General features: G+C 45.6%; 1 protein-coding gene across 4 annotated transcripts in view; it reads right to left on the bottom strand.

Moving 5' to 3' along the window:
- The window catches only part of mthfs (5,10-methenyltetrahydrofolate synthetase (5-formyltetrahydrofolate cyclo-ligase)), a 149,227-nt gene that overhangs the window by 132,280 nt on the left and 4,316 nt on the right, over positions 1-12,631 (bottom strand). For all 4 annotated transcript variants that reach the window (XM_070858702.1, XM_070858703.1, XM_070858704.1 and 1 more), the window contains exon 2: positions 9,518-9,779. In XM_070858702.1, coding sequence (XP_070714803.1) covers positions 9,518-9,779 — 262 coding nt within the window. The remainder of the gene's footprint in view (positions 1-9,517; positions 9,780-12,631) is intronic.

Here is a 12,631-nt window from a genome sequence, read left to right as displayed (position 1 = left end):
CCTCCCCGACAGCCCAGTGGCGATTGAGGACTTGCTGTGGGCACAAACCCAGCGCCCACCACCCCTTGGTACAGTTTGTTGCACCACCAACATGTTCACCCACCTGTCTCAGGGAATCCTTTCTTATCCTCAGTTTGGTGAAGCAGAAAGCAGAGTCCACAAAGAACTACATGTACTTCAAAACCTAATATCCATCTACAAGGAGCGGGTGGGCTGTGTGGGGAGCACTGTCTGTTTATTCTCTGTCACTATCAAACATGGCTGCAAACCCTCCCTTGGCCGATTACTGCTTTTCTCAGTGTTTATTGTGTCATCTAACTTTCTACCAATACCCTTCATAAATAAGCTGCCTGTGGGCTAGAAATTGCCTGGAGATCACCCGCGCCCGATCCTACGCGGTATTGGCGCGGTTGGGTCTTTCCCACGGCCGGAATGCCGCTGGTGCGCGCTCCCGAGGTTTTCGGACGGTCCATGGCGGCGGCGGCGATGCGGTGCGGGAGCGGAGCGCAGCGGGGCCAAAGTCGACGATCAGCTTTCCTGTATAAAGGGAAGCTGAACCGTTGTGTGACAGGGCCGCAAACGCTTGTCTGCGCATTCTCCCGCCATTCCGGGGTCAAAGTTGACCCGCGCATGCACAGGCAACATAAGGACCGCACTCAACAGTTTGAAGCTGCAGAGGTTGGTGCGTGTCCATGGGAGAGGGGCTGGGAGCATTTGCTGGGTTTCTGAGCATTCTTTACAAATTTCACAATTATATATTATAAAATATAACCAATAATATAAGTAATAATAATATATCTGAAAGAGAATAACAATAATAAATGGAGGTGCTGTGCTGGTGCAGAATGTTGTGGTCCCCACGTGGGCAGGGCCAGGGGGATTGTTAGTGGGAGGAGGAGGAGGAGGGGGTCAGGGTCAAGGGTCAGGGGGGATTGGGGAAAAGTGTTGGGAAAGGTGGGCGCAGGTAGAATTGTGGGAGGGGGTAGGGTCTTTTCCGTGCTGTTTATACTGTTGTTGTTGTTGTTCTTTATAATGTTTGTTGTGAGAATTTATATTCATAAAAAAATTTTATTTTATTACATTGTTGATGTTTTAAAAATGTACTACTTTTATATAATATTTTACTCAATTGAACCATTATTGTACTGTGTTTCACTCACTCCTGGGACTTTGACAACTTTTATGAAAGACAACTGTAAATGTGTGATTGAGGGCCCTTGTAAACTCAGACCTTATCCTGGATGGCCCAGATCCAACTGACTGGGGTTTCCGAGAGTCTTGTGAACATCACGTAACTGGGTCAGCCGCTCACAATGCAACAGCTCCAGCAACCTGTGAGCATCCTCACCGGGGCATACATTACAGTGTGATGCCTGCTGCAGCTGGATAGCCCCACAGTCACACTGTAAAGCCCCGTGAAGTATGGTTACTTGGATGTACACACAGTGACCCCCCCTCGGGTCGTTATGTACACACAATGACTTGGATGAGCCCCCATTGCGTGGACACAACCCCTCCCCACTCTGTGTGGGACAGTGAGCCCCTTTCTCTCTCCAAACCTGTACTGGGAGTTAATTCAGTGCCTGGTCTGGGTCTGAGACAACGAGCCTCTTTGAATAGCCGTTAGAATAGGAGAACTCTTTTATTGCACGGTCCAATCATTTGCAAGGCTTTTACAGGTCACAATCCTTCATAGACTTGCTGATACAATGTTTGCACGTTGGTGAGCTGATATTCCGTCCACCACAGAGTCCAAGTATCAATCGGCGAACACACAACCAATTTATAGCAAGATCTCCGCATATATGTCAGCCCAAAGCCTGCTGAAGAAAAGTTTTCCCAATTCTCCCAATCACATTCAAATGATACAAAAGTTCATTATCCACATAGAATCACTTCAGTACAGTAGTACTGGTCATGTTGAACAAACCTCACATATCTGTTAATATGTACAGCACATATCATTACATTTGCATCAACAATGGCTTTTCTTCATTATCCACATCTTCTGGGCCACTGTGAATCTGCAGCAAAATGGAGGGAGTGATGTCGCTGGGTCCAAGTCAGGCAAGTCCTCCAACAATGGGCGGTATCCAGCGCAGCGTTAACGGGCGGTAGCGGGCCTTAAAAACACATTTTAATGGAATTTTGGGCTGGGAGGGAATTTTCCGACTGTTTTGAATCTGCAAAGTGGGCGGGGGCTTTGCAGCATCAGCGGCGGCAATGGGCGGCCCAAATTATTGCCGCCGTTAATCGAAGCGGTAGCGGGTGATTGGAGACTAAATTCTAGCCCGTGTTTTTCCTGATCATCAACTATTGATCCTCACTCAATGTACATTAGAATGGTTCATCCTTCAGTCTGGATGTCCGTTTGCCTGCATCAGTGGCACCCAATTGTGTCTATTGGCCGTCACCATGACACCGGCTAAAGAAACCAGCCAAAAAACTAAATGCCATCATCGCTCAGAGATCCCAAGTGTTTCTAGTACCGACATTGTGGCTCTCCCATCCTGGCTCTGTGTCTCGCCCAGTGACAGCGCAGGTCGGAGGTCATCGCGCTGGATTCCTTGTGCTCCTGATTATTCCCAGGCATTGATTTTAACGGCGAGATAATGGGGAGGGTCACGGGTTAGGTGCGCTGGCCCTCAATGCCTGATTCACCGCTCTGTGCTCCCGTCAAGCGAGACTCTGCCCCGGGAGCAAAGTCCTTGTATTTGGGCCCTCAGATATACAGCCAGGGTTCATACAGGTGAGTGCTGGGCCTGGCTCGCCAGCAATTCCTTGCCCTAGGATGGGACGCTGCAGGCTTGCCCGCCTAATCCCCCAGTTCTATTCAATACCTGTTGATTCAACGCCAGATGTCACACCCTCAGATCAGCTGACATCTGCCTCGTTCTAACGACTGGTCCTGAGTAAAGGTTCCTAAAGTTCTTGCCGATAATCGGTCATATGGAACAAGAAATAGCAGAAATAATACTGGCCTTTCTGGATGAGAACAGGTTCGACCTACAAAATTGCCGCGGTCAATCGTATGATAATGCTTCAAATATGAGTGGGAAATACATTGGTGCCCAAACTACCATCAAAGAGCAATGCCCATATGCGATGTTTATACCATGCGCAGCGCACTCACTCAACCTTGTGGGGATAAACAGTGCTGAGTGCAGCCCAGTGATCCTCAGATTGTTTGACATTGTACAAAAGTTGTACACTTTTCTCTCTGCATCGACGCATCGCTGGCGACTGCTTTATGAAAAACTAAAGCCTTGAGGTCTGTCTGAGGTCAAATAGTTTTCTGCTACTCGATGGTCGGCAATGTATGAAGCCGTGTCAGCCCTGCTCAAAGGTTACACTCATATATGCAAAGTGTTGGAATCCCTGGCAACTGACGGGGAACAGAAAGTTGAATGCTGAAATGAAGCTCAGTTGTTCCTTGACAAACTGGGTGAACTGGATTCAGCGATTCTCATTGTTATTTGGAACACAGTCTGGAAGCGCTTTCACCTGACCAGTCTCTCGCTTCAAGAGACCGGCTTGAATCTGAATGTCATGGTTTCCTTAGTCGAGTCCCTTGTTGATTTTGTCAAGACCCAGCGGACAGAGTTTGAGGACTTTGAAGACGGAGGGATTAAAGTGTGTGGCCACGAGCATAATTCAGCTCAGAGGCGCGTCTGGGTACGCACCCATCGCTATGACGATGGAGATGCTGAAAACACTGCGCTGTCTCCCAAGGAGAAAATTAAACCTGAAGTGTTCCTTGTCATCATTGATCAACGAATCAGTAGCTTGAAACACCGCCTTAAAGCAGACAAGGGAATCAACTGTAAGTTTGGATTCCTGTCCAAGCGAGCCATTCTCTCGACGCATGAGAACAAGCAAGCTGCAGCAGATCTTACCCGCTCCTATCCCAAAAATCTGGAACCTATGAGTGAAAGTGAATCATTTCTAGCTTGGTGCTGCACCTAATTTACTGACCGGGGCACAAGTGTGGGCGTTGCACCAGGAATGTGTCCTGATCGGAGTGATCGTCAGCAGACGGGTGTTACTGCTTTGCGCCCCTTTGAACCTCGAATGAATTTCCGGTCGGGGCACTAAACGCTGCGTACCCGGTCAGTAACCTCGCACGCTCCCATTAACGCCCTCTCTGGCCAATTTTCATTCCATGCCAGTATATTACCCCCAATCCTATGTGCTTTAATTTTGCACTCTAACCTCTTATGTGGGACTTTATCAAAGGCCTTCTGAAAATCCAAATACACTATATCCACTGGTTCTCCCTTATCTATTCTATCAATTACATCCTCAAACATGATTTTCCTTTCATAAATCCATGTTGACTGTTATTATTAAGTGTCCCGTTATCACATACTTTATAATAGACTCTAGCATTTTCCCTACGACTGATGTTAGGCTAACTAGTCTGTAGTTCCCTGTTTTCTCTCTCCCTCCTTTTTTAAATAGTGGGGTTACATTTTCCACCCTCCAATCTGCAGGAACTGTTCCATAATCTATAGAATTTCGGAAGATGACAACCAATGCATCCACGATTTCCATGGCTACCTCTTTTCATACTCTGGAATGCAGATCATCAGGCCCTGGGGATTTATCGGCCTTCAGTCCCATTAGTTTCTCCAGCAATATTTTCTTACTAATAATCATTTCCTTTAGTTCCTCTTGCTCACTAGACCCTTGATTCCCTAGCATTTCTGGGATATTATTTGTGTCCTCTTCCGTGAAGACAGAACCGAAGTATTTATTTAATTGTTCTGCCATTTCCTTGTTCCCTCCCATTATAAATTCTCCCATTTCTGACTAAAGGACCTACATTTGCCTTCACTAATCTTTTTCTTTTTACGTATTTGTAGAAACTTTTGCAGTCAGTTTTTATGTTTCTTGCAAGTTTACTCTCATACTCTATTTTTCCCCTCTTAATCAATTTCTTGGTTCTTTTTTACTGAATTCTAAACTGCTCCCAATCCTCTTTGGATCAAATACTATCCTTAATTTCTTTTGTTAGCCATGGTTGGGCCACTTTTCCTTTCGTGTTTTTGCGCCAGAAAGCAATGTATAACTGTTACAATTCATGCATTCGTTCCTTAAATGTTAGCCATTGCCTATCCACCGTCATGCCTTTTAATGAATCTTCCCAATCTATCATAGCCAATTCATTCCTCATACTTTCGTAGTTTCCTTTCTTTAGATTTAGGACCCTAGATTCGGATTGGACAACTTCACTTTCCACCTTAATAAAGAATTCAATCATGTTATGGTCACTCTTCCCTAAAAGACTCCGCAAAACTAGACTGTTAATTAACCGCTTCTCATTACACAATACCCAATCTAGGATAGCCTGTTCCCTAGTAGGCTCCTCAATATACTGGTCCAAAAAAAAATCTCGTACACACTCCAGGAATGCATCTTACACAGTATGATTACTAATTTGGTTTGACCAGTCTATATGTAGATTAAAGTCACCTACGATTACTGTAGTACCCTTGTTACATGCTTCTCTAATTTCCTGTTTGATGCCATCCTCTACATTACCACTACTGTTTGGAGGCCTATAAACAACTCCACCAATGTTTTCTGCTCCTTGGTGCTCCTTAGCTCCACCCAGACTGATTCTACATCTTGGGCTTTGGGAGTGAGCGGGAGAGTGGGATTAGACTGGGTAGGGAGTGAGCAGGAGAGTAGGATTAGACTGGGTGGGGAGTGAGCAGGAGTGGGATTAGACTGGGTGGGGAGTGAGCGGGAGAGTGGGATTAGACTGGGTGGGGAGTGAGCGGGAGAATGGGATTAGACTGGATGGGGAGTGAACAAGAGAGTGGGCTCACATGAAGCAAAAACACTGGCATAGGCGTGATGGACCGAATGGTCTGATTCTGTGCTGGAACAGTCTCTGATTCGATGAAAGAAATTGAAAGACAAATCGAGAAACAAAAAGAGATACAGAAAGAATTAGAACGAGGGACAGAGAAATGGACACAATTTATTTTATTTAGTCCATGGGAACACAGCTGGAATGTATTTTAAAAGTCAATGAGAAAGTAAACTGACAGCAGCAGTGTATTTTCATCGAGACAGTTTCCTGAGGCAACGAACAATTGGTCGACAATTTCATAAGGAACATAAGAACATAAGAAATAGGAGCAGGAGTAGGCCATTTAGCCCCTCGAGACAGCTCCGCCATTCAATAAGATCATGGCTGATCTGATCATGGACTCAGCTCCACTTCCCTGCCCGTTCCCCATAACCCTTTACTCCCTTATCGCTCAAAAATCTGTCTATCTTCGCCTTAAATATATTCAATGACCCAGCCTCCACAACTCTCTGGTGCAGAGAATTCCACCGATTTACAACCCTCTGAGAGAAGAAATTCCTCCTCTTCTCAGTTTTAAATGGGCGGCCCCTTATACCAAGACTATTTCCCCTATCAGTGGAAATATCCTCTCTGCATCCACCTTGTTAAGCCTCTTCATTATCTTATACGTTTCAAAAAGATCACCTCTCATTCTTCTGAACTCCAATGTGTATAGGTCCAACCTACTCAACCTATCCCCATAAGTCAACCCCCTCATCTCCAGAATCAACTTAGCGAACCTTCTCTGAAGAATCTTAAATACGGAGACCAAAACTGTACACAGTACTCCAGGTGTGGCCTCACCAATACTCTGCACAGTTGTAGCAGGACTTCTCTGCTTTTATACTCTATTCCCCTTGCAATAAAGACCCTCCTGATTACATTGTCACAGCAGGCACTAGGTCCAGAAGTGAACCAATACATTGGCATCGTTTGGACTGTACAATATTAACCTTATTTCCCATTGACACACTGAAGGCCAACGTGTCGCTCCCCGCTGACCCACAGAGTTGTAAATGTCTCCTTCGATTACTCGTGTGGCCACTAACTCTCCTCCGCCTGTACTTCTAAGGATGAAAAATATGCACACCAAGGTTTTACGGAATTTGCGCATGTAATCATTCAGAAAAAAAAGACTTTTTATCAAGTTAGTGTCCACCCTTCGCAGAGCCTTCCTGTAGCTTTTAAAGCAAACGAACGACATAGCAGTCGATAAACTCACACCTCGCTGTGTGGTTGGAGGTGCAGTCTTAGCTTCACCCAACACTCAGACTGGTCAGTTTTGTTCCGAGTTCAGTCAGACATCACACATAGCCAGAGCACTCACCTTGGAACGGGAATGCACAGAACATACCCTCCTCTGACTGAACAGAAAGCAACATGGACAACCCCAATCACCGAGGAGACTGCAATCCTGTGCGCCCTCCCCTCCCAGCAGGAGCAGGACCGCAAGATGATCAGCCATTGTAAATATGGTCAGAATTAATACATTTTAATACATTAATGTTTACAATTATTAAGATAATGAGGTAGTATTAGTGGCTGCACAGACAGTTTTTAGTTGATCAATTTCCAGAGGCAGCCAAATGTCAAACCACATGTAGCCACTTCCTGTGCTTGGTGGAAATCTAACTGAGCTAAGGTGACAAGTTAACATTTAACCTCTGCCTCGAATCACATCGCTGGTTGCAGCAGGTACATTTCAAAAGAAAGAAAAAATACTTTAATTTATATAGCACCTTTCACGACCACCAGACGTCTCAAAGTGCTTTACAGCCAATAAATGACTTTAGGAGTGTAGTCACTGTTGTAATGTGGGAAACGTGGCAGCCAATTTGCGCACAGCAAGCTCCCACAAACAGCAATGTGATAATGACCAGATAATCTGTTTTTGTTATGTTGATTGAGGAATAAATATTGACCAGGACACCGGGGATAACTCCCTTGCTCTTTTTTGAAATAGTGCCACGGAATCTTTTATGTCCACCTGAGAGAGCAGATGGGGCCTCAGTTTAACGTCTCATCCAAAAAATGGCACCTCTGACAGTGCGGCGCTGCCTCAGCACTGCACTGGAGTGTCAGCCTCGACTTATGTGCTCAAGTTACATAAAGTGTTGTGAGGCTGTGGAATGCAGTGACTGAAGCCAAGACCATATCAACATTTAAGAATAGGATAGATAGGTTTTTGAAGGAAAGGGGTAGGACTTGAACCCACAACCTTCTGACTCAGAGGCAAGTGTGCTACCTCACTGAGCCACAGCTGACACTGGAGACAAGAGCTAAAAACGATGTTATCTGTCAAGTTTGGCAACATGTTTTCCTTAAATTTCTTTCCACTCCTTTTTAATGAGGCAACCTTTTCCCCACAGCTGATGAGGTAGGTGAGCCAGTCAATGGAGGAAGCCACATACCTTTTGGCTAAAGGTTTCAGCAGTGGAACTCACGTACTGAGGCCTGAGTTGGAGGAACGCAGAGTTCTCAGAGGATTGTTGGGCGGGAAGAGTTTTCAGAAATAGAGAGGGGCGATTTGAACACGAGGATGAGAATTTTAAAACTGAGGCGCTGCCAGAACAGGAGCCAATTTAGGTCAGTGAGCACAGAGGGGTGATGGGTGAATAGGACTTGGTGCAAGTTATAATACAGGCAACAGAGTTTTGGATGAATTCAAGTTTGTGGGGGAAGGTGGAAAATGGGGGGGCAGACAGGAGAGCATAGGAATAGTCAAGTCTGGAGGTAACAAAAGCATGGATGAGGGTTTCAGCAGCAAATAGGAGGAGGTAGGAGAGGAGACAGGCGAGGGCACAGAGATGGAAGTAGATTGGGGGTACTTGTGCATGAAACATAAAAGGTTAGTATGCAGGTACAGCAAGTGATCAGGAAGGCCAATGGAATCTTGGCCTTTATTGCAAAGGGGATGAAGTATAAAAGCAGGGAAGTCTTGCTACAGTTGTACAAGGTATTGGTGAGGCCACACCTGGAATACTGCGTGCAGTTTTGGTTTCCATATTCACAAAAGGATATACTTGCTTTGGAGACAGTTCAGAGAAGGTTCACTAGGTTGATTCCGGAGATGAGGGGGTTGACTTATGAGGAAAGGTTGAGGAGGTTGGGCCTCTACTCACTGGAATTCAGAAGAATGAGAGGTGATCTTATCAAAACGTTTCAGATTATGAGGGGGCTTGACAAGATGGATGCAGAGAGGATGTTTCCACTGATAGGGGAGACTAGAACTAGAGGGCATGATCTTAGAATAAAGAGCCGCCCATTTAAAACAGAGATGAGGAGAAATTTCTTCTCTCAGAGGGTTGTAAATCTGTGGAATTCGCTGCCTCAGAGAGCTGTGGAAGCTGGGTCATTGAATAAATTTAAGACAGAGATAGACAGCTTCTTAACCAATAAGGGAATAAGAGGTTATGGGGAGCGGGCAGGGAAAATGGACCTGAGTCGATGATCGGATCAGCCATGATCATATTAAATGGCGGAGCAGGCTCGAGGGGCCGTATGGCCGACTCCTGCTCCTATTGTTTATGTTCTTATGGTCTATGTGATGGGGAGGATATGGTGTCAGAAGCTCAGCTCTGGGTCAAATAGGGCGCCGAGGTTGCGAACAGTTTAAAACCCTCACCCTATAAATTTGATATTCACTATAGTACCAACCTGAGGTTAAAGCCTCTTCTAGTGAATTATCTTCAGCAGGCTGGCGAATATTCCAAGATGTCAAAGGAAGATGCTGGATTTCTTCAGCTGAGCCGAGCTTCACCATGTCCATGTGGTTGCTCCGAGGCTTGTATCGTGGAATGAAGCACTCCTTTCCACGCTGGAAAACATCTTTTATTATGTCTTCTGTCTGAATTTCATCAGACATGCTTAAAAAGACAGCAATTCTTTGGCAATTCTGGTACTTGGGGTGAGCTATTAGCTGAAAGAGAATTACAAATGTGCTCAGTAGGAGTCAGATAGAAATAAAACAACTAATTGGGTAAGGTAATTAGCAAAAGAACCAGAGGGGCGAGGAAGAGACTACTTTTTAACCAGCAAGTTGTTATGATCTGGAGTGCACTGCCTGAAAGCAGATTCAATAGTAACTTTCAAAAGGGAATTGAATATTTGAAAAGGAAACATTGCAGGGTTTTGGGGACAGAGCAGGGGAGCGGGACTTATCGGATCTCTCTTTCAAAGAGCCGGCACAGACAAAATGGGTCGAACGGCTTCCTTCTATGCTGTAAGATTCTAAGCTTGAAGGTTTTTTTAATGTTAGGAACACAGGAACAGGAGGCCATTGAGCCCCTCAAGCCTGTTCGGCCATTCAATGAGATCATGACTGATCTGCGACCTAACTCCATATACCCGCCTTTGCCACCTATCCCTTAATACCTTTGGTTAACAAAAAACTATCAATCTCAGATTTAAAATTAACAAATGATCTAGCATTAATTGCCATTTGCGGAAGAGAGTTCCAAACTTTTACCACCCTGTGTATGTAGAAGTGTTTCCTAATTTCACCCCTGAAAGGCTGGCTCTAATTTTTAAACTATGTCCCCAGGGTCCTAGAATCGCCAACCAGCGAAAATAGTTTCTCTCTATCTACCCTATCTGCTCCCCTTAATAGCCTGAAAACTCTGATCAAATCACCCCTTAACCATTTCAATTCCAGGGAATACAACCCTGGTTTGTGTAATCTCTTCTCGTAGTTTAACACCTGGAGTCCAGGTATAATTCTGGTAAATCTATGTTTATATTCTTCAACGGTTAGATTCCTGCGCAGTGGGGAGGGGGATGGGGGTCTGTGAGCACTTGTGTGGTGAGAGGGGATAGTTAGAGTGCTGCAGTCTGGGAGCACTCTGGATTCTGCGGGTGGAAAGGACGATGAACAGTGGAGGGCCTGGGTGCTCTCCTGGTGGATGTGGGAGCTGGGAGACTCGAATGGCGGGGGGGGGGCGGCGCAGGGGAGTGTTGTGATTTCAGAGTGCTCAGGCTGCTGGGAGCTTGCAGGAGGGATGTATTTGGGACTGGGAGCACTGAGAGGGTGGGGAGTGCTTGTGGGTGCGAGATTTGGGGGCTTGAGTTTGCGAGTGCCGGCGAGACTGGGAAAGCACTTGGAGGGATGTAGCCTTGGGAAATGTCTGGGTGTGGGGAGAGGGGAAAGAAAGGAGAGTGTTCTGGGCCTGGGAGCAGATGCAGTCGGAAGAGGGGCTTGTGTCTCCAGCTGGCAACACTTTGGAACAATGATCGGAGAAGTGCTCCTGGAACTGCCTCTCCTTACCTTGGTGTCAGCACGGTTCAGTTGGTCGCACTCTTGTCTCCAAGTTAGAAGGTTGTGGGTTCAAGTCGACCTCCAGAGACTGGAGCATATAATCTGCGTGCAGTGCTGAGGGAGTGTTGCACTGTTGGAGGTGCCGTCCTTCGGTTGAGACGTTAAACCGAGGCCCGGTCTGTCCTCTCGGGTAGATGAAAAAGATCCCATGGCACTATTCTGAAGAAGTACAGGGGAGTTATCCCCGGTGTCCTGGCCAATATTTAGCCCTCAACCAACATCACGAAAACAGCATCTGGTCATTTATTTCATTGCTGTTTCTGGCGTAAATTGGCTGCCGTGTTTCCTGCATTACAACAGTGACTACTCGTCAAAAATATCTAATTGGCTGCAAAGTGCTTTGGATGTCCTGTGGTCATTAAGAACACCATATAAATGCAAGTCTTTCTTCTCTCTAAATAGCAAGCAAGGCTGGCTGAGGTAAAGAAAAAATCTTGTGAAAGACTTGCATTTATATAGCGTCTTTCACGGCTACTGGGCGTCTCAAAGCGCTTTACAGCCAATGAAGTACTTTCGGAGTGTAGTCACTGTTGTAATGTGGGAAACACGGCAGCCAATCTGCGCACAGCAAGCTCCCACAAACAGCAATGTGATAATGACCAGATAATCTGTTTTTGTTATGTTGATTAAGGGATAAATATTGGCCAGGACACCAGCGATAACTCTCCTGCTCTTCTTCAAAATCGTGCCATGGGATCTTTTTCATCCACCTGAGAGAGCAGACGTTGCCTCGGTATAACGGCTTATCCGAAAAACGGCACCTCCAACAGTGCAGCACTCCCTCAGCATTGCACCGGAGTGTCAGCCTAGATTTATGTGCTCAAGTCCCTGGAGTGAGACTTGAACCCACAACCTTCTGATTCAGAGGCGAGAGTGCTGCCCACTGAGCCACAGATGACACACTGAGATAGCTGGAGTCCCCTGATCCATATTCAAAACACTGCATGCTAATAGTTCGATTGTGTTGCATACTGGTGTCCCAATGCATTATCCTGCCCTTCAGGATTGCGATCCAAATGTGGGAGTGGTACAGTGAAACATAGGTTCCGCCCCTTAATGCCAATAAGGTGTATTGTGCAGATACGCAATCCATTATGTTGGTCCATAGATATACTGAGCATTTCATACTGACCATTTCATACTGACAGCTTAGTTCCATCATTCCCTGAGTCAGTATCTTATCCCAAAGCATTTACAAAATATCTCAATTCTGGGTTAGAACATACAAGTTGATAGCCGATTATGAAATCTGAGCACTTAGAAAATGTTAAAGTTTGCAACTGTTCAAACAAGATGGGTCCAATTTACAGCTAACTATTGTGTTCAGATACGAATGGCATTTTATTTACCTGCCACTTGCATTTATATAACGCCTATAGCATAGTAAAATGTCCCAAGGCGCTTCACAGGCATACTATCAGACAAAATTTGACATCGTGCCAAATAAGGAGATATTT

The sequence above is a fragment of the Pristiophorus japonicus genome, chromosome 17 (assembly GCF_044704955.1).
Source record: "Pristiophorus japonicus isolate sPriJap1 chromosome 17, sPriJap1.hap1, whole genome shotgun sequence".
Classification (NCBI taxonomy): domain Eukaryota; kingdom Metazoa; phylum Chordata; class Chondrichthyes; family Pristiophoridae; genus Pristiophorus; species Pristiophorus japonicus.
The sequence above is the reverse complement of the archived record's forward strand: the minus strand, read 5'-3'. Positions and strand labels throughout refer to the sequence as shown.